The sequence below is a fragment of the Apis cerana genome, linkage group LG1 (genome assembly GCF_029169275.1).
Source record: "Apis cerana isolate GH-2021 linkage group LG1, AcerK_1.0, whole genome shotgun sequence".
Lineage (NCBI taxonomy): Eukaryota > Metazoa > Arthropoda > Insecta > Hymenoptera > Apidae > Apis > Apis cerana.
Window position 1 is genome coordinate 15,478,428 of NC_083852.1, and position 25,862 is coordinate 15,504,289.

Sequence of the window (25,862 nt, forward strand, 5' to 3'; positions counted from 1 at the left end):
GTTGTTTTTATCTCTTCCTGGTGTCCTCGTACTTCTCCCGCTACATTCCTCGCACACAAGACTTCGCGATGTTCAAGGGTTATAAATTAAACGCTCGTCGCGAGAGCAAATTAATTTCCCTTCCGGAAATCCTCAGGAGCGAGACAAGTTCCGGATCTCGAGCGTCGACAGCTTCTTACCTCGTGTCATCATCGTGATGACGAAAACGTAATGAGAGGCAAACGTTGAAGAGAAGGGAAAAGAAAAAAGAAAGAGGAAAGGAGAAGGAGGAGGAGGAGAAGAAGAAGGAGAAGGAAAAAAAGAAAATAAGAGAAGAAGACCAACCAACCTCAACCTGCTTCTCTTCCCCCTTTGAGAATCCTCCCTTTCTTTTGTGACCGCACAGTACTTTATATTTACGGGCACAGCGAAAAGCATCTCGTTTCTTCGTACACTTTGTCGATGCTTCCCTCGTTCACCCCCTCCTTTTTTTTTTTTTAAGCTCTTTTGAACTCCTAAGTATCCACACTTCCATTGTACCTCCATCCCTCTTCCACTTCCTCCGTTTTCACTTTCTCTTCTTCCTTCCGTCGCCGAAAAAACAAAGAAAAAAAAAAAGAGGAAAAAAGAAGAGGAATTCTTAAAACCTCTCGCATTTGACGAAAATCCATTCGAAACGCGCAAACCTCATCTTCAACTCCTCCCCCACCCGAATTTTCACAGACGAATTTTCACAAAGAACGTCCACCGCACACCTCTCTCTCTCTCTCTCTCCTTTTCTCTCTCACTAGCGACTCGAAAACTCGAGCGATCACATGGAGGAAAAAGGAGGCCAGGGGGACGACCTACGCCAACCCTTTCCTGTTTACAACAATCACTCGCGTCGCGGGGTGCTGTGTTCGCGACCGGTCGAAAACCATCCCGCGCCTTCTCACTGTACATAATATATATATATATATATTTTTTTTTCCATCGTTTCGTTCATCCCTCTCGGCCTTTTCTTTAAGGACAGATAGACACACACACACACAGTGTGCTCCTCGTCCATTTGTCCCTCCGGCACTCTGCTTGATCTTTTCTCTCTCTCTCTCTTTCTCTCCTCCTCTTTCTCTTCTCTCTCACCCTCCCCGTCCCTTTCGATTCTCCCTCCTCCCTCCGCGGAGAGTCTCCCTATCACGTCCCATCACCCCACTCCGTACCCCTTCCCTCGCTCCATCTCTCTCTCTCTTTCTCTCGAGCCCTCCTCGCTGCTCTGCGCTCCACACGCTTTCCCTCTTTTTCTCTCTCGCTCCCTTCGGCCGTACGGAGGGAGAGACACGGTAGGACCGAGCGAGAGGGCGATAGCGACACGGTGGGGCTGGCTCTCTCCGGTCTTGCGCGGCGCGCACCAGTCAACCCGGAGCCACGGTAGCGCAAGTACTGTGTTCGTCACGTTCAAGGGACAGTTACATCAGAAACGGCACGGCTCTCTTTTTACCGGTCTTTAAATAACGTTCGTGTGCAAAGTGTGAGGTTTCCTCTCTCGCGACCGATGTAACGACACGCGGCCAGATCGTATCCAACGTTTGGAGAACGTGTTACGGAGGCTTATATATATACATATATATATATATACATACATAGATACATATATACATATATATATATATATATACGTATACGCGATCGAATCGAGTGCTTTAAATTATCGTGCCTATACGCGTGTATAATTATATATTAGAGTTATCTAAGGAAGGAAAGAAGGTTTTACGTACACACGAATGTATATGTATATATATATGTATATATATACATATATATATATGTATCTATGTACGTATAAGATATAATTAAAGGAGGTAAGGGGGAAGGAAAAAGTAAATCGCGAGTGGTGAGTGAGACACGTTGGACGAGACAGGGGAGTTGAAATCGGCCGTGGATCGTGGAGAACCGATGGCACGCGAGACAACGGAGTCATCCCCTTTGTCGGCTCGGCTCGATCGCGGACTCAGGGATCCTCGTGCGTGGAAAGTCGGAGGGATGGGGTCGTGACTGTCCCCGAGTGTCAGTCGACGCCCCGACACGACCGTCGACGCTCGGTCGCGGAAGAAGAAGGAAGGGATCCTATTTGGAGTCTGTAGGGAACGGTTTTAGCCGATAGTGCGGATCGGACAGACCGTGTGGATCTCGAGTCGTAGAGAGAGTCGCGCAAGAGGAGGAGGGGAAGGAGGAGAAGGAGAAAGAAAAAAAGAAGTATCGACGTTTCCACGGCGCTGGAGAGAGTGTTGTCTCACCCCCTCGCGTGGCGGATCCCCCGTGCTTTGGAAGCGTGCAACGGGCGAACGAGCGGTATCCCCGTGGCCCGGTCTCCACCAGTGAAAGTGAACGATGCGTCGACACACACGCCGCTATTGTGACAGGGTTGAATTTCTGTGATAAGGGAGAGAGGAAAAAAAGGATCGATTTCCTCAGGTGGTGGTGAATTTGGAGTCAAAGGGGATATATGTATATATGTATGTGTGTATATATATATATATCCGTGCACCGGTTGGCATCTCTGGAAGGAGGCTTGTGTGGAGTGGTGGGTTTTCGCCGTGTTACTTCTTCTTATTATTCTTCGTTCTCCCTCGCTCGTCGTTTCGCTCGATTCCGATAATAATTAAATCCACGCTAGCATCGCCTACGATTCTCCCAACCCAGTATATATAGGGTAAGAATATAGGAGGAGGTTCGCGTTTCGTTTGGAAATTTTTCGTGGTATGTGGGACACGACGATCGAGATGCAAGTGACGTTTTCGATCGATATTTTTAGCATCGATTACATTCAACGATGGGAGAGAGGGTCTCGATAGTCGTGATCTCGACCATCACATATACTTGCCACTTTGTTTACCGTGCCATTTGTCACTTTACTGGCAAGATTCTTGGTCCGGGAGGAGGCCTCTCCGATCGAAATTCGAAACCCTTCCCTTTCCAACTTCCATTTCCCCTCTCTCTCATTTTATCCCTCTATCCTCATCGTTCCTCCCTCTTTCAGCGCCTCTTTCAACGTTTATTTATTTCCTTTCCCCCGTTTCACGCGGTCGTGAATGTTCCCCCGTTTCTCTCGATCGCGATTCCAGTGTTTCGCTCTTTCTCGCGCCCAGTCGCTGTCTTTCCCTACCCCCGTCCCGCCCACACTCCCATTTACCTCCCAGTTATGGATATTATTAAGTAATACCTACGTTGCGCGCGCGGCGACACGCTTGGACGTGTGCGTGCGTGGCTGCGTGCGTGCAGTGTGCTCGCACGCGCGCGTGCGCTCGACGTGTGCATGCGCGTTGGCAACGCACGCAGGCGAACGGGAAAGCGCGGGTTCTCATCTCGATTTTTGACGCCTCGAGACAGGCAACGATACGACGACGCGGCCTTTCCTTTCCGCGGCCGCTCTCCGAGAAAGGGAACGCGGTCTCCGGAAGACGAGACAAGAAGTTTGAGAGGGTTTTCAAGGAGACAGTTGGATCGATCGATTTTTTTCAGAGATTGATTCGTGGCAATGTGAATTTGATACGGCAGAACGAAGTTGAAGATCAACGAGAGTTGGATCGTTGGTCGATGGACTCGTTCTTTGGATTATTTCTTGTATTTGGCGTTCGTATCGTATGGTAGGCTTTAAAGGATTTTGCAATATGAGAGGTTAGTGTGCAAGAAGTTATATTCATCGAGAGGAGATCGGAACCTTGTGATCCAAATTTAGGAGAATGTCGGGTAAATGTTTAAAGACGGGTAATTGGGTTCAGACGTAGTTTCCTTTTTCAAGTCGCTTCTTATACCGATGCTTTCTATAAAACTTTTTAACGCGAGATTCATTCATATATAAAAATGAATTCTATGATTTTCGTATGAAAAATGGAGCGCGGATTAAAGACGACTCTAACTTTTTGCTTTTCTTATTCATGATACGTTTGAAAATTGAAAATCAACCGAGAATCGTGTAAATAGCCCAATTTTGAAGAATTTATTTTCAGAGATACATAATTAAAATCAACTTCTTTCTAAAACGTTTTTTAATTATATTATTGGCCGGATCGATCGTTTTCTCATTTTCGATAAATATTTTTGCCCCACTTTTGTTGCGCAGGGCCGTCGTGTCGTTGACTTTTCAACGAAAGTCCTCGAATGGAACCGTCACGTGGATCGCAATTAAAAAGGCATAATTCTCATTAAAGCACATTAGGTCCATAGGAATAGACTCGTAATTTCTTATCTCGTAACGATGGACTCGTGATGCAAGCGGAAATACCCACGTGCCGCGATGTGAAACGGGAAAAAATTTATCTGCAAAGGTAGTACAATCGAAACTGTTGTTAACGTATTCCTTTCGCGATTGTCGACTAGAAATAGCTTTATGGCCGGGACGTTACTTCCGATCGAAACGATACATATATATCTGTCATTACTTTCTGTATATGAAATGCAATATATATACGTATGTGATTATATTATAAAAAAAAGGGAATTCGTCGTTGCAAAGTGTTGTTTGCGCGCAAAATAAGTTTTTAACAATATCTTTCCATGATCCTCTTGCGCCAATAATTTATAATACGGTAGACACCTCTTTCAAGATTTTTCTCGAAGCTTGTGATTTCTTTTTGTTTAAAAGTTTATTATAACAAACAAGAAGAATAGTTTATTCGAGATTCTTTCTACTCTTTGCAACAAAGTTAACGAAAACATTTCTAATCTTGTTCTACGATCTGCATTATTGAGGTCTGAAGGGAGTTAACGTGTTTACTATGGGATAAGGTACGTTTAGGCGCATTAAAATTCTACGACTGGAACGTGTAATCGAAATGTTTTAACCGTACAGAGGTAAAAGAAAGAATTTTAAAGAGATTGGAGGTACACGCCTATTTTCTGCCACTTCTTTTTTAAATTACCTTTCATAATTATCTTTCAATAAGACCGATTAAACTACTAAACTTTTACACGTGGCTACCCCTTCGTAAACAAACGTTTTGTTCCGCTTCTTGATTTACGATCTACGCAGATCTTCGTAAAACATTTCCTTCGATATTCAATCTCGACGAACTATCTCACTTTTCTTCTTGCGCGAAGAACGCGATATAACGCGTAATAAATCACGGAACGCAACGTTTCCATAGATATAGGATAGCAGAGCAAAATTCGAAACAAAATATTTCACACATACATTCACCATTCATTCATACGTTTCCTGCATCCACCCCGACGAAACGTCTACCCCTAACAATTTATAATACTCCCACTCCCCGCCCCATTAATCTCGTCACCTGTCCGCGATACCGATCGACGTGTCGCCTTGAAAAGTCGTCATCCATCTTGCCATCATCGTCGATCAAACGGGACGACGAAACTCGCGCGTTCGAGCTCGATGCGCGAGGGCATCACCTGCGTGTTCCTCTATGCAGCAGAACAACAGCAGAAGCAGCAGCGGCGATGCCGTAATAACGCCGTCACGCTCGTGCCAGAACCAAAGTATACGCTCGGTGTACACGACCTAAATAAGATGCGATGCCCCCCGGGGCGAAAGTAATTCACAGACACACACGCGTGCATCGGGGATACACACACACACACACACACACACACGTACGTGGTTACACCGGCTATAGTTTACGAACTGCCGCAGGAACGCTTTAGCGTAGATTCGACCCGCGTTCCTCGCTTTCGATCATCGAGAAATAGAATACGAAATAGAATCAATGGATAAATCGATTCATAGACGAACGATACAATTGGACGAGTCTTGATCTCGAGATCGAACATCCTTTTTTTCGCTTAACTTGAGTGAGAAAATAATTTCGATGATTACGTTTACGCGTTTGTACTTTCTGATTTGGACAGATCTATCGAGTCGCATGGCAATTAGTGGATTAGAAATGATTACATTGATTAGGTATCCTAATCGTTGATTTATCTTATCGGTGTAATTTTTTTTGAAAATGCGGATTGGAAATGGTTCGATAATAAGATCAGATAATAATGGGTGCATTGGATCACGTCGGAGATACGAAGTTGCAGATTCGTACAAAGTCGGGTACTGCGAAATTACAGGCCTAACGAAGAGACGGGCGTGCTAACCGCGCGGTAATGGAAGCGTAGAAATCGGAGGATCGTTGGAACTGAGGGTGTAGAGACTGCGTTATCGTTGATTGGCCTCGAGGATCGATGTTTCGATGCGGAAAATTTTCGCTCGAAGGTGGATAATTAGAGAGAATAAATTTTATTTCAGAGCGGTGAATCGTTGCTCCGCCACGGTGAAAAGAAACCGTAGAAAATATTCAAGAGGCGAAGCTGCAAAAAGAAAGTGAAAGCGTCGTATCGGCCGATATAAACCGATCGATATTTCGCGAAAAGGAATAAGCCACGAGGGCTCGACTAAAAAACATCTCGAAAGAATTGCACGCTGGACAATCAGGCGGATGAAAACTACGTATAGTACGTATCTATATCGGATCGTAGCACGGAGAGTTATTCGTAAAAACTCGCGCGCATTGAGTCGCGAAAGGGGTTAACGGTTCATTATCACCCCATTTCATCGATAGAGGCGTTGCACACCGTCACGGAACTCGAGCAACAACACTCGGCCGAGGGAACGTATAGCGGAGGGATAGAGCGGTGTACAAGATGTGTATCACCGTGTGCACACGCTATATAGATATATACGTATACACGCGATACAAACGCGCATGTGGACGGGACGCGTGGCGAACGAGGAGACCCGCTAGCCGCGTAGAATAGAGCGAGAAAAGGGGGAAGAAGAGCGTGTGCGGAGGAGAGGGAAAGAAGGAACGAGGAGTGCATCGAGTCAGTGGGCTAGTGGGGCCGGCAGAATGTAGCCCGTACTACGGTACACTGTCTCCCTCTTTATCTCTCCCTCATTCCTTCCGTTCTTCCTTCCTTCCTTCTTTCCCACCGTGCCCACTCTCTTTCTCTACCTATCCCCCTTTGTCCGACATACCGTGCCTATGCCTCGTCTTTCTCTCCTCTCTGCCCGTGCAAATCGTATATAATAGCGGGTTCGCTATTCGCTTATTGTGTAGGTCGCGTGCAACGGGCTTCTCTTTATTTCGAACACTATGTATAAACGTGTGTACGTCCAAAATCGTACGTGTCGAACTATATATATATATATACACGCGATCGTGCACAAGAATGTATATATGGTGTTTTTCCTTTTTTGCCCGATTATACAATGATACGACTGCGTGCCAGTGTCCACGGGATTAGCGTGTCGGCGTGTTTACCCGTGCACTAAATATAGTAGCGATACGGTTCATTAGTGAACTCCGGTGTGCACCGGTCGTCGTCGTATTTACGTACATACGCGGTACGCACATAAGGGAGTCGCGATTTTTTTTTTTGCGCGCGCTTTCGTCGCAGTTATTGCGTAACGTACGTGGCTGTATACGCCGAGTCACACACGTGCACATCCCTGTTCGCGCACGAATCACGGTGACACAGTTCATTACACGGGCTCACTGTGTCGCCTATGTACATGTATAGGTATATATACTCGGCTCCACCGTACCAGCACGACGTAAATGACGAACACCTTGCATGTACACAGGCCTCTCTTCTCTCTCTCTCTTTTTCTCTTTCTGACGTATATACACAGGTGCGCATAAAAAATCATAGGAAACTTCGTTTTATGATATAATTGTAGGAAAGAGAATAGGAAAAAATTTTATCCTGGATTATTAGTGTATGAATCTCGCCTGATCTATCTTCTAACGCAGCGATAATAGTGAAGGAGTTCGTTTATAGAAAAGTGGGTAGTTAAATACTTGTTTAGAATCGTAATTTCGCGTTCCTTTGATGACGAGTCCACCTTGTATATCGGATGGCACGACTCGTATACACCCTGGTGCACATTTATTCTCGTTACATGCACAGAGGTGTGTGCATAGCGAGTGGAATCGCGAGTGTGGGCACATCACCGCGACGCTTCCTTCCACGGTGGATCCCACCCTGCCCTAGAGAGGCAATGTAAAGCGGCATGAAAGCACGGAATAGGCTTTATGTCGGTGGATGTGCTCTCCCAACCTGCCTCTGTGTACGTATATATGTACATATGTATACATGTGTTCATATACACGTCTCTGTGTGCGTGAATGTGTGGACGAGTATATAGGTGGGTGGGTGGATAGGCAAGGCAAGGCAGGCTCGGCTGGTGGTCGCTCGGTTGCGAGGTTCGCTCGATAGCAAAGTGCGGTTCCCCTCGACACGAGCTCCTCTCGTACTTGCAACGCGGCAGGATTAAAGGGGAACAGCCCGTGTACGGAAATGCAACGATCGATGCGCACATGTCTGAATTTTCGTGTCAAATCGTGACCGATCGACCACGTTCTGCGGTTATGCGACTTGGGGCCGTTTCGTTCCCAGCAATTCCATTCTTTACTTTTCGCCATTTCTAGGAAAGTTTTTCTCATTCTTCTTCTTTTTTTTTCATCGACGGCAAACGATTCGAATTCTATTCACCTTGCTTCGAAATTTTCATGGCAGCTCTCTTCTTTCACGTTCTGATCCGTTTCTGAATTTTCTACTTTTTCTTCTCGAAATTCTCGCTGGGTCAGAGTGAAATTTTAAAGCGATTTCAAAAACATTTCTCTGTAATTGTGAATCGTCGGTGTTGACAGATCGTAATGTCGGTGTTGATTTATGTAATAGGAGGACAAGTGTAGTAGCTTTCCTTTTCTATTTCGTGGCCTGCTCTTAATGGGATGCAACGTGTTAATTAAATTCGCGATTTAACGGGTGTCGGGCGTTGGTGCACGACACAAGTGCACACAAGAAGCATATGCGAATAGACGAACACGTCAACGTGTCGAACACGATACCCTCGCCTCGAAACACGTGCGTGTCGCCTCTGGTTTATCCTATCCTCTTACACCTCTCACTTCTCTTCTCGCGTGACTCTCTTTTTACATCTTACGTACTACACGTGGCTCCAGTAATTGTTATCTCTCCCTGTAATCCCGCGATTACAATCCCTCTTCTTCCTCCTTCGTGCTTTCCTCCCGTATATTTCGAAACTGGGGAAAAGCGATCGAGAGAAATCGAAGAAAGTGTATAGTGCGTTATAAGATGGCCACGAATCTTGGTTATAACACGAGAAAAATTTAAATTCAACCTGAAATTTAAATTAGATTTCATAGAAAATTCTTTCATAATAAAACTTTCTCTCTCTCTCGCTTCGTAAAAAAAAATTTTACTCAAAATTCACGTTTACTTTACTTACATCCTCTCGACTCGCGATCCCCTTACATAAATCTAAGTCTTCTCTGCCGAAATCGAGCGCGAAATCCTGGCCCGATTGGACGGGAAGCAGTGTCGGGGGCGAAACGACGACGAAACGAGGGGTCGATTTGGCAAGATGCTGACGAGACTGTTTCCAGATCTTCGAACGCGAGACGCCTGTGGCGCCATGTCACGCGAGGTGCCGGCAACGAAAGCGACAAAGAAAGCAAGGGACACGAGCGTAACGTGGACGGCCACGAGTCGGCACGGTGTTCTTCGGCTTCGCGGCGATTAAGGCCTGGGCCGGCCTGTCGGTAGGACGTTCATTGGCCAAGGTGCTGACTATAACTCTAATAACAGTAGAGAGGTGATACGCGGTAAACCGTGTCACGCAGTGGCGTAGGTCGAGTCGGGGTGGCGTGGAGGAGGCGGAAGAGGAGGTGGAGACGGAAGTGGACGATGACGATGGACACGGTGTTAACGTAATACCGGTGAAAAGGGAGGAGAGAGGACGCGTTTTGTTGTTGCTGTTGTTGTTGCTCGTACGCTTGATGATCGGTTCGCGTTACCGAAAGTGATACATCTCGATATATTTATCTATAATAATAATAATAAAAATAATAATAATAATAATAGTAACAGTGTATATTAAAAAAGAAGAAGAAGAAGAAGAAGAAGAAGAAGGTAGAAACGGGGGTTTCAACAGTCAGTGCCGTTTGTAAAGTGCGTATAAAGAAATATCGAGCTTAGTAATTAAATCGGTAGGGAAGTAGCGAAAGAGTGTAATTAGGGGGAGAAAGAGAGAGAGAGTTAATTTTCTTAACGATCATTCGACATCGATTCGACAATATAATATTTAACGACGAAGCAACTTATTAGCTCGGCACCGGTCGACGAGAGTTGAAGAAAAGAAGAGAAATAACAGAAAATAATCGATATTAATCGATATTAAACGCGTCAAAACGTGTTCTGGGTATCCAAAAAGAGGAAAATATATCCTAGCCTAGTAATTATTAATGATAACAGTGGTGGTGTGTCACAGTACAACCCGCGCGATATAAAGTAATAATAAATCAAGATCGAGAATCGACGATCGACACGATTTCGAGTGATGCATGGACCGAGATAATATTCCGTGCGAACACGTGGAAACACCGGTCGAAACATCCGTGGAAATACCCGTCGAGCTCGACGAAGGCGTCCTCCGTTCGAGTGGCGTCGCGGAGCGCCGCAGCGGATGTTACGCCGAGCTTGCAAAGGGCGCCGGGTGATCTACGGTAGTAGCAGCCTGGAAGTGACTAAAGGCCATCACCACGGCGTTCAACATGTTCGAGATGTGGAGCGCGGTGAGTTCCAAGTTGGAACACTCCGCGACCTCCTCGGGCTCGCCGTTACCTTTGACCTCGCACGCACCGCAGACGCCCCATACCTCGTCCGGGAGCATAAAAGGTAACGAAAAAGCTCCGTTATGCTTTCTATCTGTGTGTCTATACATATATATATATATATATAATTCGTATGTGTTGCGTGTGTGAATGCGCGTAAGTATGTCGTGCGTAGAAACGTTACGTTCCCACGACGACGATTGTATACGCGATCTTCGAAGGAAAAAGAATCACGCGTGTACGGCTCGTGATGGCCTAACGTGAATTTTCTAATTCCGTTCGTGTCGGAGAACCGTTGCACGGGGCCGAACGGAATTGCCGTGAACCGAGTTTACATAACGTCCTTTTGAAGAATAATACGCTCCGTGCTCCTGCTTGTAGTACCTCAGCTTGTTCCCCGGCTACTGTGTGTACAGAAGAAGCGTGTACGTGGTTTCTTTTCCTCCTTTTCCCCTCCCCCTTCTTCTCGTTTCTAAATAGAGAGAATTCTAAATAGAGATTAACTCGCGGAATCGACGAAGTGAGGTTTATTGGCTCGTGGTTACTGTGCGGTTTTGTCTCGAGATAAGGGGATTGTGTTTTCTTTATCTCACTCCTTTTCCTTTTTGCGAAATTTTTAGAGAAATTTTGGACGAATTTTGCAACAATTTTTTAATCTTATAAATTCAATTGGTTGCTCGCCTCCTTCGGTTCCGTCGTCGTTCCACCTCGTAACGCACTTACGTAACGCACTTTTCGCGCGTTCAAAGTTCGCGAACCTGCAGAATTTGCAGCGAGCCGAGTGGAGGAGGGAATCGTTGATTCCGCGCGCGTCCGACCGTTCACTTTACACGTGGGTTTTACTGGCAGTAGATTAGACGATTCGTCGCCAGACACCGAAAATCCACGCTTAACTTTAACGACGCTCCTTAACGATCGCTAACTCGAAAGGTAAATTTTAGCTTGGATGACGTTCAAAGAAAAAGAAAAAAGAAGAAGAAGAAGAAAAAAAGAGAGAATCGTGGAAAGGAGAAGAGGTGAAATATCCTTATTAATTCGTATTCGCGCGAATCCCATTCGCCGCCGCTTTCATAATTTCAATACGAATCCAGCGCGAAAGTTTCGCGGTGAAATTTCGCAGAGCTGCTCTCCAACGGTGAAACATTGAAACGTCGTTTTACATTATTTACACGGTGCTTTCGTCCCGAGTTAATTTCATTACGCGGCTCGCGTCCGCCCGGCCAGGTTACGTCATCGGGCAATCGTTCGTTCGTAAAAACTGCCCATTTGAATTTCCCGCCTTTTTTCGAAACTTGACCGCGACTTTAATAATGGCCGATAAACGGGGCCGAATTGGCCCGTAAACAACGGAACAACGTTCGCCAATGATTATTCGATCCTGTTATCGCGCAAGATTGGCGGGATTGATCTCAAACATCGGCCCTGCGATTGATGCAGCACCAGCTCCCGGAATGATCGGGCAATCAGATAACGCCGATATACGTGCGCGCGTTAAATATGTATCGCAATTCACGCAAGCACGGCGAACGATCGTTAACCAAAGATTTGCGGCGAATTACGATTTCGGTGAATAACGATGGGTATCGTGAAACTTATCGTATCGTATCGAATGATCTTATAGAGTATTCCTAATATTTGGCTTCCCCGTTATTTTCTTATTATTATACTTTTTATATTTAATTGAGAGAAACAATTTGTGATAAACGAAGTGAGCAACGAAGAAGGGAAAGAAGAATCTAGTTTCGTTCGATGGAGATTGATAAGGTTTATTTAAAAAAAGAAAAGAAAAAATTGCGAGGATTAAAGATTCTAGATTAGATCATGGATCGTGGAACAAATAAAAGATTATATTGTCGAGGAATGCGTTTGTTGTATACTCTTCGATAGTTTCTATGGGAGGATCGTCGAAAAATGTTTGTATTAAAGTTCGTTGGTGAAAATATTCCGGACAAAGAGAGAGAGAGAAAGAGAGAGATACAGAAAAGGAAATCGTTTAGAAACCGGCAGCAAGGATACGCTGAAACGTTTCAAAATTGCTTTTACGACGTCGCGAATCGCGCACCGTGCCGAATACAAATACACACTGGAAAGCACAGATTCGTCAAGCGTGTCACACGAGTTTCTTTTTAAAAAATCGTCTCTGAACATCGAATCATCCTCTTCTTTTTTTTCCTTCTTTTTTTTTTTTCCACTTCCATAATGTTCTTGTAAACAAAAATCGAGCAAAAATCCTTCGGAAATAATTCAAAATAATCTGGATAATTTTTGTTTAAAAAAAAAGAAAGATGCAAAAATTCTTAATTTCAATTTTAAATTCAAATTTAAAATAAACGCATAAAAAATACGACGAAATTTCACTTCATTTGCAAACAATACTCGCACATTTCTAAATATAAAAATGTTTATAAGACTCGCTTCCTTGTCCCCATAATGAGGCAGAAAAATCGCGCACACTTCAGCCTGTTAATTAATTTGAAAGGTTATTAACCTTTTAATCGAACAACCCCAAACAATCCAGCACTCGAAAGTTGATCGTTGATCAAACTTCGGCTGGCAACGAAGCGATCGAAGCTCTCGCGCTTTTTGTCCTATTTAGCCAACTTGATCCAATTACTCTTACCAGCTGCACACTGGAGAGAAATACGAAAAGAAATACGCGCGAAGAAAGAGATTATTATCTTGAGGCTACGCAGAAATCGCGTCGCAGGAGGCTGACGTCGCGAATTTCCACGAATCCGGGGAGGGGGAGGGGAAACGGCCGGTTCGAAATAGCCAAAGGACGGTTTCAAAAGCAAGTGAACGAGTGTCGCGGAGAGTCATAGCCGTCCCGAATACGAATACACGGCGATCGAAACGCGGCGAGTAAATTATGCAAAGCGAAAGTACCCACGTAAGAGCGGGTTGCGCAAAAGGCCTCGTAAGAAGAACGCCCGTAACGTCGGCTGGTAATGTCGTCGGATTCGCGATGACGAGAAAACAAATTTCGCGCCGCTTCCAAATCGACCAAGATTCGGATTTCTCCGTCCATCTTGTACCGTTTCGTCTCCTCGAGCTGTTTCCTGTGTAATATGAAAAAAGACTGTCTGTCTAAAAAGTGTTCAACGGAAGAGAATTCTTAATTTTCCATTGGTGTTTTATTCCTCGTATTTTGATTATAAATTGGACTCGAAACTGATTAATCTGACGCAGTAGAGGTGCTATTATTTTTGTTATATATAATAGAGGAGAACTTTTGTTAATGGAATCAGAGATATAAGGAGAAAACCGATAACTTGTATTATTAGTTTGAAGTTCATGCTTTCCTTCTTGAATAGGTCAGTTTTGTTGTTATAATAATTTTTCTTATAGGTCGGAGGAAATGTATACGGATAATGAAAATGGAAGATAGAAAAATTATCGGGAAATATTTACTAAACCGCGAAAATTAACATTTAACGAGCTTGGGGTCAAAGTATTTGCGGATATTTAAAAATGAACTAAGTTAACTCAATAAATTTCACGATAACCAGAGCATAATAATAGCATATCAAAAATTACGTGTTTACGAAACAACGTGCTTAATTGTTTAAAATATAACGTTATAAATAATTGTTTATACTATATAAATATATAATTCTTGGGAAAATAACATAAGTTCTTGCGATAAGTGTAAAAAACTTAGAGAAGAAGTGTAAAACCTAATTAATATGATTACAATTTATTTATTAATTGTAACTAATGTCATTTGAGAAAATTAATTCCTTTTTTTTCTACTTTTTTCCAGAGACATAAATTGTTTTTACCACCATAATTATGATTATAACATTAGATAAAACGCTATAGCAATTACTACGAGTACAAACTTATATATATACACATTAATTACATCGTTACAAATTATTCTCAGGTGGCAATTATCGATGACACTTTGCACGAACCCTTTAATTTTCGAAATTTATGAGGATTGAACGCACACGCTAGAGACGCATTACATTAATATCGTCGATTCGATTTTCATATTTTTGGCACGCCACCACCTTAACTGTAATGGTTGATCGATTTCTTCGAATTTTTTACAAACAACATTTAAAGCGTTCAACAATGGTTAACAATTTATAGAGGAAGGGAACCACACGATTTGCGCAGAAAGGAAATTAGATAAAAGTATCAGATTCGTTGAAAACTATTCGATCGAACATTGTTGCATGGAAGATCGACAAACGCACAATTGTGCATCGATTTCGCAACTCTTGGCAACCTTTGAACCGAGTCAATAATTTTATGGCATTAGTCAGATGGTTGATGGTTAATAAAATCAAATAATCGCGCACTTTCTGCGTGTCGTTCGATTCGAGAGCTACAACCGATAACGCCGCACGATGACTTCACAGTCTCATCCGCGGAGAAGAAGATATCTAATAACGATGGCTTATTAACGAAACGTAGTGAACGTTTTGGGAACGATGGTTCAGGAAATTAAGTAATTTCGTTCGTCGAAGGAATAAATTGCGTTGTTTCGCAACCAGCTCTTCAAAGAGGTTCCATTATATCGTCGCTATTACTTGTCACAGTAATTGTCGATCTCGCATCGCGTATCGATTGTGCTCGTAGAACAAAGAAGCATGAAAATTCAAAATAATTCTTTTTTTCTTTCTTCCTTTCTTTAAAAAAGAAAGATAATTCGAAAAAAAAAATATCCTCAACTTTCTCAAGAATCTTGCATTAATAATTCCAGGATTGATGATTTAATTGCGACATATTTACAAGATACATGGAAAATATTATCGATAGAGGAAATGTTTGTAACATCGACAACAAAGCAGCGATAAAACTGGGAAAATCATCGATGCTCTCGATTCTCAATTCGCAATCCCACGAGTGAAAATAAATGGACGATTAAATCGGATTTAATTGGAGGCAGGATTATTTCCTTCGCGGCAAAAATATTTCGTCGACTTTGTCGTCGGCGGGGTATTTTTTTTCTTTTCTTTTTTTCACGAGTGAAAGCCAAAGCATTCTGCCGGTGAACGGTGTAGAATCAGGGCAATCCTTCGCCCTCTCCTGGCCTCCGTGTTTTCAGAGTCGTCGAACGGGTTCGAAGGTTGTCGTTACGAAATCGATCCACGTCCGTCGTTTTGTCGTGATCACTCCCCGATTCATACTTATCGTGCTATTATGATCGCGTGGTTACCGCCCGGCTGCTGTCCAACTTTCTACCAAACTAGTCGACCCAAGTCTTAAACGACGATGATTAAACGGATCCTCGATCACTGTACCGTGCTCACGACAAGAATGGCTCTGCTCTTTTCATGCCTACCATGTTTGCAATTTATTAAACTTGACGTATTAACATAAAATTGTCGAACAAACACATATATTTATATTGTAATTTATACAACAATGTATCCACGTAGCCGATACAACATCGATTTAAATTTAATTCTAATTTTCAAATGGATATGTAATTTCATTTTTAATTTAATAATTTAATAATCTGGTTTCGCACAGGGAAAAAGATCAAATCGTATTTACGATGTGTACAAGTATTTACAAGATATTTTATTTGTTCGATAATTTTCACGTGGGAATTTATAAAATTTATTAAAGCGATAACAATAATAGTTATGTAAGGATACGACTATTCCATTTTCGTTAAAAGATAAGTCAAATATGCGCCGGTTTTGCTTTGCCCATTGGTAGAAAACGTTGGAAAAACGTAAACCGTTTGTAAACCCCTCGAAGCTTTCGTAACGTTTAATATATTTTCCTGAAAGCAGCCGAGCGATAGTGGCTCTATGCCTCACGGCTCTGTATAGAGTCAAACGTTTACCTACTTACAGTAGTCGTACCTATTACTATAATCTTATCGTATCGCGACGTCTATAAGGTCGATGATCTTTGAATGACGGGTGGCTTACGTGCACCGCTAAGGGGACAGCATATCGTATTTCTTCGACTGCGTGAATAATTATTCGGGAATTGGTCGACAAATATGTGCTCGATTCGAAACGTGCTTTCTGTTGGAGAGACCGTCTTCGACTGATCTATAATAATATTCGTACATAAATCATATTTCGATCAAGGTGAAATATATTTGTATAGAAATCAAACGTACACTCGACTCGAAATAAGATTGACTTTCAGAAAGGAAAATATTATACTCGCGAATTTATACACGAGAACTTATATCTCCACGTTTTAAACAATGTAACAAAGTTGCAAGAGATTGGAATAATAAACTTGCAGTTGTTAATTTCGAAAATAATAGTCACGTTTAACGTTAAAATGGGGTGTATTGTTTGTAATAGGTGAAATTAAATTACAAAACCGAGCCGGAATTATTATATCGTTGTTACTTGTACACACGAAACACGTTTCATGCCCGATAATATACGTTTTGCGATAAAATTTTCGAAACAATTCCGCTTTTTCGATATTGCAATTAAAGCGGGAAACGGATAACGGATGCTGTATATCTTATAAACGATATAACATCACAAAACGAGAAAGAAGAATAATTCGAGGCGCGATTCTCTAAATTTCTGGCGACTTGTAAGAAATCGTGAGCAGGAAAAGGAAAGAAAAGAAAAGAAAAGAAAAAGAAATACACGCGAAACACGGTGAATTTCGTGGAGAACGTAGTCTGCCACGGTTAATCATCTCTTAATCATTTATAAGGGAGGACTGTCGTCGTCCGTGAAGACGGTCCATTAAAACAAACGCTCCACGGGCCGGAGATCCGTTCAACGACGCCGCTTAAAAAGATATTAATTATTCGACTTCTAAGCCCTTCATTATTCACATAACTGGAACTCGGGAAGGAAGAGGAGGAGGAGGAATACGGAAGCCTCGAAGGTGGAAAGGGAGCGAACGAAAGAATCGTTGGGGTAGCGATATAGTAGCGGGCGGAAGAAAAAGAGGGTGGCAGGGAGGAGATGGTGGAGGAAAGGAAAGAGGAACATCTACCCTTTAAAATCGTGGGCGCGGGGAACGGAGAGAAGAAGAAAGAAAGAACGGAGAAAAAGAGGAGAGAGGGGGAGAAAAGAAGAGGAGCGCGAAAGGAAAGGCTCGAAATCGGAGAACGGTGAACGAGGAGAGGAAGGGAGAGAGAAGGAAGGACGGATAAATGGAAGGAGGGAGCGAAAGAGGCGAGAAGAAGAGTAGTCGGAGTAGGAAGATACAGAGGGTAGGGGGTTGAAGTATCAGCGCTGCGAGGGTTGGGTCGCAGCGAAGCTGCTGGTGCTGCAGCTGCAGCTGCAGTTGCAGAAGGGTGAGGCGCGGTAGAGGACAGGAGGAGAAACGGAAGCGTGGGTTCCCAAATCGATAGCCGCGCGCCCGTGCAGCCGAAGCTCAACCTCGCGTCGCCAACCACGACGAAGTTGTCGTCGTCGTCGTCATCATCGTCGTCGTCGTCGTCGTGTCGTGGTCGTATTCGGCGTGGTCGTGGTCTCGGTCGGCATCGTTGACGTATGCTACGCCGTTCCGCGGCGCAGACGTCGATACGAGCCGCTGCTCGCACGTGCAACGTTTTCTCATCGTTCGAGAGCACGAGAGCTTTGTCGTGGAAACGGCGGACAATGGTCGAGCTCCTTTCTTCTCATCGTTTCTTCTCCTCCTTTCTTTTCTTCCTTTTTTTTCTTCCCTCCCCACCTCTCCTCTTCCTCCGTCTCCAGTTTTTTCCTCCTATTTTTGTTCTCTTTTCTCCTTTTTCCCCCCTCCCTCTCCCCGGTTCCTCTTGTTCTTGTTGCCTTTTAATGGACGCGCGTTGTTCGCCCGATGCGACTTTAACGACTCGGAGGATCTCATCGGAGTGGACGTTTCACGGAGAGGATGAGAAGAGAGGCAGATTGACGCGCAGACGGGTCGATACCTAGCTTTTTTCTTCTTCTTTTTTTTTTTTTTTTGATATGACGATGAATTTTTTTGTTTTTGTTTCTTTCGGATTTTTCTTTATCACGAAACCTCGACGAAAGTGAAATTATCGAACCGTATGGAATATTTTGGTTGGTAGAATTTTTCACAAATCGGATTATTCTATTCGGCCGCGATTCTCGAATTGGAATCGATTCATCGCGGATTTATTGTTCCTCGGGTGTAATGCAGCGACTTACATGCGCCGCGGACGTTGTTTGTTTCGTAACAGATAAAAACCGATTGAGCGACGAGGCGTGCATAAACGACGGAGATAATTGAACGATGAAACGAATGGGAATAGATGATTCGACAAATCGAGACACGAAGATGTAATAGGACGTTGATATCGTATTTATAAATATCCACGGGACGGATATCGAATATTTACCACTTTGTTGCTACTTGTGGGAAAAAAAAAAGTGTTAACACACTGTTGCGGCTATATATTATATCACGTTTAATGTATCGTAACGAATTATGCAATTCAATAATACAATTGGATCGAAATATTGTGATATCATAGTCCGAAATGTTTGGGGTAACCGATGCATATTATAATTTTATTCAAATAAGATAGGATATCGGCCGTCCAAACGATTTTCAAATTTCTGCATAATGCTTACTTTGATGACGTGTAATAATTAATTTTGTATTGTAGAAATGTTACGATATCGAGTAAAATGATGATAACCGAATAAATTACGTTATACGATATACCATCTTTTATTTAAATATTTTAAAATTTTTTTTCCACGATGTCATTATCTATGGTTATCTATCACTCGAAATTATAATCACGAATTTACGAATTATATTTAATCGCGTTTTAAACTTTTCAATCTCTCATCTTTTACATACATACATTCATTATTCTAACGAATTATGTATAACCGTATTATCTCGATTAATTTATTCGCAGTATAAATTCGTTAAATGTGTCTCTACTCGAGCTATCTAAAATGCACAGACATTAACGAACGTTCTATCCGTATTCACAAATGCACAAACACGATAATTCTATCTTCAACGTTTTAACATCGGTTTCTGAATCATTTTCCAGCTAAACGTATTTCTTTCTTCTCCCAAGTTAACGAGAGAAAAATATCTCAACTTTGAAAAATTCGAATGATAACCTAATATCTATCAATCAACAACTTTGCCACAATATTACTTGTACACAATACTTTCTATTCTCAAAAAAAAGAAAAAACGAATCCTCGCTCTTTCATCTTTTATCACCGTCGTTATTATAGAAATTTCCAGCAAAGCTGAAACGTCCACGAATACCATGTCGATGCATCGAAGGAACGAATTCCTCGTTGAATACCGAACGGAACCCACCAACGTACGCTCGATACGCCATTAGCCATAGGTCAAGCCGATATTGGATATGCGAATAGGTGAGAAACAAACGGCGTTCCTTTTCGTCGAACGAGGAAATCGCAAAGGATACGGTATACGCGGTTGTCCGACTGGAGGGGGGCTGAATCTCCTTAAAGCAGGATATCTCGATATCGCGGAACCCATTGTCGGGCCGGCACGGTGTGCCTCCACTCGCGATCACGTTTCTAACCTTTGCACCCTCAGAGATCGTCTTCGACCGTGAACGATATCGATATCTGCGCACCACGTGCATCTCGAGAGTATTTTTTGCTATAATCCAGGAGGGGAAAGGAGCGAAAGGAAGTTGAATTTCCGAGGTTTTTTTTTTAAATATATCGTTTAATTATCGATCGATGATCCGATTAATGGTTCGACGATGCGAAATCGTAGAATTAGAAATCAAAAAAAGTACTGTTTCTTGTTCGAAGATGGAATATGTTGGAAAAATTATGGGGATGGTTCTATGGGAGAAAAATAAGTTGAAAGCGCGGAATAAAATTTTTTCGAGGAATAAAAGAGGAAACATTTTCAGAATTAGAATTTATTAATTGTACGTATTCAAAATCGATTTTCTTTGGAAAAAACAAAGATTTTTTTCAAGAAAGCGGTAAAATTTTATATATATTTTTATTTATTTTCACGTGTAGTGTATAATAGAATATATAGAGAATATATACCTATCGTTTAGTGGTATCTAATCAATAAATAGTCAATTTTAGTTGTACTTGAAAATGTTTCAAACCTGTTTTACCGGAAAATAAAGCCTCGAAGTGAAAAATTTTATTTTCGAGAATTAGAATTTTTTCACATGGAATCATTCCCTTTTGCATCACCAATCGTTAAACAGGACATTTTTAATTGAATATATTTGAACAGATATCCGATCTTCTATGCTCGTAAAAAGATTACCAGTTAAACTTCACTTCTTTCGATTACCAAACTCCCAAAACTAACCTACAAATAGTAAAATATTCAAATCGAGATGATAGTAAAGCGAAATGAAAATAATATATAAAACTTTCCAACCAACTTTCCAAAAGAAAACCCCCCAAGAACCCGATCGACGATATAAAACGCGACTATCTCTCGTCATCATTATCTTATACCTTAAAAAGTACAACTAAAAAAAAAGAAAAAGAGAAAGAAAAACACTATCACCACCCAATACATACGCCAATATCCCTCCGCAATAGAGCCACTCGTCGTCACTCGTTTGAATTTTAACATCGCACTACATCATTTCTATCTTTACCCATAACCCGTACGCGGCTTAACAGGTGAGTCGCAAAAAAGTGGGATAGCACGTGGCCCGTGGCGAAACGGATTGAAATAACAGGCGAGGCGCGTTATCACGAGGTGGGGAAAGCTCGATATTTAAACGCGGTGGGAAGGCGGTGATAGGAAGAAAGATTATCGACCGGCGATTCCCGAGTCGGCCCATTGCCACGCCGCGATTCGATGTAGGGCACCATCGCAAAAACGGCACTCTTGGCTCGTCACCACCCGTTACCAATTTAGATGTGTCCATTCGAATGCGTCTCCGCACGGATGGCGAGACTCGTTAGACTCATTAGCGGGGCAACGTGTATCGTGCTTAACGTGTTTCCAATTCGATCCGCTAATCAGAAATTATTTTTTCAAATGGCCTATCCACTATAGGATATATATATATATATATATATATGTGTGTGTGTGTATATATCGGAAACGAGTTTTGTATTCGATCGTTTCGGAATAATATTCGTTCCCGGGATTGTTTGCTTCGAGATTGTGAATCGATCGTTTTTTTTTTAAACGGCTTAGATTCCCTTACACGATTCCAGATCGTATCGTATCCAGAAGAGTTTTATATAACCGCTACGCCTTTTAATTGGCCGAGAAATCTCTCATTCTCCGGAATATTTTTACGACGATTTCAATCCTCGCGTTTATCTTTAGTCCGCTCATAATTAGTAATTTGGAATCGTGGGATGGGACGAAATTTTTGATATTTTTTTCTTTTTTCCTTTTCTTCTTTTTTCCCACGCGACGACGATTCTCGCGAGGAAATGGCGCCGCCGTTCGAAAATTAAATGTATCGTCGTCGTTAATTGGAAGTTTCGCGGGAAACTTCGAAGCCGGCACGATTCTCATACTACGATACGCGAAAAACTCGGTTAACAGCGATCTCCGTATCACCTGCGAATCACGAATTCGCACTTGTTTCCACCAATTAATCGCGCTTTGTGAATCCTCGTACGCTCGGCTCTTCTGCCTCGTCTTCGTTTCCTTTGAAACATCATGTTTCACGAAAAGCTCTTCGGAGGGGAGAAAAAAAAAAGAGAGAATAATAAAAGACAGACGTATCTCGTCTAAACTGGAAAAATGGGTTGGTGGACCGCGCCAGTGGTGATGGGACGTAAATGTGAACCAGAAACGCGAATATAGAATCCTCGAAAAAAAAGTCGCATTGTGCCGATTTGCGGAAGGGAGAGAGAGAGAGAGAAGGAGGAAGAGAGGAAGGAATATACGAAGAGCAGGTGTCACGTCATGAGGTAAAACACAGGAATGGGACAAAGAAAGAGAATTGGGTGCAGTGTGTTATGCAACGTGCACGTTACACACGTGCACGACGATTTCGACTGTTTCGTTCCTCCCTTTTATTCGTTCCTTATTTTCTTCTGATCGTTTAAAAGGTAACAATGTCGGCCGCAAAAAACACGCGTAGCAGTTTTTGTCACTAAATATTTCGCAACTCGCCGAGACCGACTATGATTTGTTGGCTCGTTCATCGAGTTTGAACCACGGCTGTCGGTGAACGGTTTAACGGGCGGGGTGCGATTTTTTCAACGAGGGAAGGAAGCCTTTTCGAAAACAGACGATTAATTTTATAATTTTGTTGAAACGATTCTTTTACGATCTCGATCATAATGTGTAAGAAGAATCGTAGGATCGCTCAACACACCGAGATTAACCTCGTTGATCTACGATTAATAAGAATTCTTTCAATAATTTATTATTTAGAAACATGAATTTCTTTTTTTACAATTTATTACATTCGCATAATATTTTACAATTCGAACAAATCTTTAAATAAAGTCGTAAATCTAGCAGCAAAAATTTAATAACAGGATATATCTATGTAATATTTCATAAAGTTGTATAAATATCGTGAAAAATGGCCGAATGTGGAAAAAGACAAAGGAGTGAAGGCATCATGGTGAGCTCGAGACGGACGATAAGATTGCGTAAGGCGAGTCCGACGGGTATGACTACGACTTGACTCTTTGCTATGACGTGATCACCATACAACCGTGATCATTAAAGTTTGCGGCGTTCCGACACGAATTGTAAAGTTAGAATAATGCCTCGTGGCGTTGATCTAACGGTTTCCCGGTATTTTTAGAGTATTCGTCCTAAAAAGTGTGGGAAAAAAATGTTCAATGGCGGATGAAATTTCAAAAGAGGCACAGACACACGTCTATTTCGAGGAATATAATTTTATAAATACAAAAATCGGACGAATATATATAGTCGATATATCGAGACGGTAAAATATTTCCTTTTTTTTTTTTTACTTTTAATAAATATTGCGGAAATCCTCTTTATGGTATCTATGTTTGTTTATCGATGTTTAAAGAGTAAAATCGTGATAGCAGTGTCGCTTTCGATCGAATTACCTCCGCTTGCATCGAAAAATTCTCATCGAAGAATATAAGAAAAGTTCTATAAAATATCTGTCATCAAAAAGTTGTTGAAGATTACGTTTAAGATTAAATATACGGAAAATATTTAAACTTCTGAAACCGGTATTAATACTAGCTTGAAATTAAATGTTTGTATAATTGAAATAATAACGTGAAAAATGTAGCACATTGAATATTTAATTTAGAACGATTGTGAATAAAATTACAAATTCGATAAAATAATTACCACGTGGAAAAAGGTTAAAAAAAAAAATCCTCCGCATTTTCAAAACTTTGCTCGACTTATTTTCATAATTTCCTCGTATATTTCGACTCCTTATAACGCCGATAAAAAAGACATTCTTAGAAAATCCTCTTTAAACTCATACCGCAATATCTTCCCCAAACGTCGTCCCATCGAGCCCCGACCACTCATCCAACGTTACGTAACGAAACAATTATATCGCGCGTACGTCATCGTTGCGTATAATTAAAGTTCGATCAAGTTCTCGTTACCCTTTCCCACGAAATCTTCTCTCGAACAAACTCGGGAGAGGAGAAAAAAAGGAAAAAAAATGAAAGAACGAAAGGAGAAAGAGGAAGAGGGAGAAGAGAGGGGGTGGAAATAAGAAGAAAAGCGCGGCACTGAAAACTTTCTGCAACTCCTTGTAGAGGGTAGCGTGGTGAGAAGTTGGGCTGGGCAGAGCAGGGCAGGGCAGGGCAGGGTGGAGAGAAATCGATCGTCGTGTTTACCCGGAGGCCGCGTCGCGACGCTGCGGGTTTCGTCGCGGCGCGCGATTTCGCGCTCGAGTACGCGGACATCGCGCTTTCCTGGATCGTTTCATCGATTTTAAGAAAAAAAATAAAAAGCAGACGTCGAATGAGATTTCTTCAAATTTTCGTTAACGACGAATTAAGCGACGTTTTCGATTACGAAATAATTTCCCACCCTCGGAGAAGGATGTTGTGGCCCTTTAAAATATTTAAATATTAAATATGAACAATGACGAAGTTACAACATCAACGAATTCGTATTTTTTTTTTTATAATTAGAATATGCAAAATTATCATCCAGAATTCTCGTGCATCTAACAATTATTGCATAAAGGGCCATTTTATTTTTTTTTAGAAATAGAACCAACCAGATCAACGAGATATTTCCAGTTTGTATATAATATTACGAACGAGAATTTTAATGTCGTTCGATTTAGAAATAAAAGCGGTTCTCGCCGATAGTAAACAAACTCGCGCCATTCCCGTATCGTCGCTCGAGCGATATAGCGGCGCGGAACACTTCGTCCGCGATTAAAGATTCAGAATTCATTAGATTCAACCGTTTTGTAATTAACAGATAAAAACAATCGAATCTTTTAATAAAAAAAAAAATTATGGATTTCATATTTTTTGTTTTACGATTATTGAAAACGTTTTTGACAAAATTACTTATCGTTAATTTATCGAGATAGAAATATATGCAATTACATATCTATTTATTTTCATGACATCACCTTAATTACAATCGTTTATGCGCGATATATGTAAAACAGATACTTAGATGTTAATCTATCTTTCTTAATTTCTACCGTAACTGAAAATAAAATTGTCGAAACGGGGGAGGCTAAGCTCCCCCTCCCCCCGTTACGATTAAATCAATCGTATTTTAATTACACGAGATGAATCGCAGGAACAGGAAAAAGAAATTGATTTAAATGTTAGAAGTTCAGCGGGTATCTTTTCATTTATAAAAGTTAACAGTTTCCATTCGATCCCCGGTAGAAAAGAGAGAGGGTCTCGATGCGATGCTTTACGTAATCGCATCCTGCGTGTACGACGGCCGGATCCGACGCGTAAACAACGAGCGTTTGGTACGCGATCCGCGCGCGGACGAGGAGGAAAACTCGCGGCGAAAACGTTTGCGTAGCGAACGCAAAAACGCGGGATGACGCAATCGCGCCATGCAGATTTCGCCTCGCGCAACGCGAGTCGCGAGTAGGCTCGCGACGAACTATGAACCGTTATAAATCTTCTTGTAACCCATTGAGGGCCAAATGGTGAAATAACGCTTTGGAGTTACGTAAGTGAAAGATTATCGAGAGGGAAGGGGATAGATGTAGCTTGGATGTCGGGCTTTTTCCTCGAAGGTACAACGGATGCGTAGAGATAGAAAAATTGTTTGTTTGAAAACGCATACAAGAAAAGGGATAATATATAATTGGAAATGTAGAAGATATCATGGAGCGATTGGTTGAATTGAAGTTTGTTGATTGTACGAGTCGAGGAACAGAATTTTTTACACGAGGATGTATTTTAATTTATT

General features: G+C 42.0%; 1 protein-coding gene across 9 annotated transcripts in view; it reads left to right on the forward strand.

Moving 5' to 3' along the window:
• The window catches only part of LOC108003569 (probable nuclear hormone receptor HR3), a 120,367-nt gene that overhangs the window by 46,678 nt on the left and 47,827 nt on the right, over positions 1-25,862 (forward strand). Inside the window, exons 1-3 of one of the 9 annotated variants that reach the window (XM_062076884.1) lie at positions 1,352-1,722; positions 1,803-2,539; positions 9,378-10,668. The exons of 7 other annotated variants lie outside the window; for them this stretch is intronic. In XM_062076884.1, coding sequence (XP_061932868.1) covers positions 10,545-10,668 — 124 coding nt within the window. In that variant the 5' untranslated portion in view covers positions 1,352-1,722; positions 1,803-2,539; positions 9,378-10,544. Of the gene's footprint in view, positions 1-1,351; positions 2,540-9,377; positions 10,669-25,862 lie in introns of those variants that run through there. One more of the 9 variants, XM_062076880.1, reaches the window with a different exon arrangement.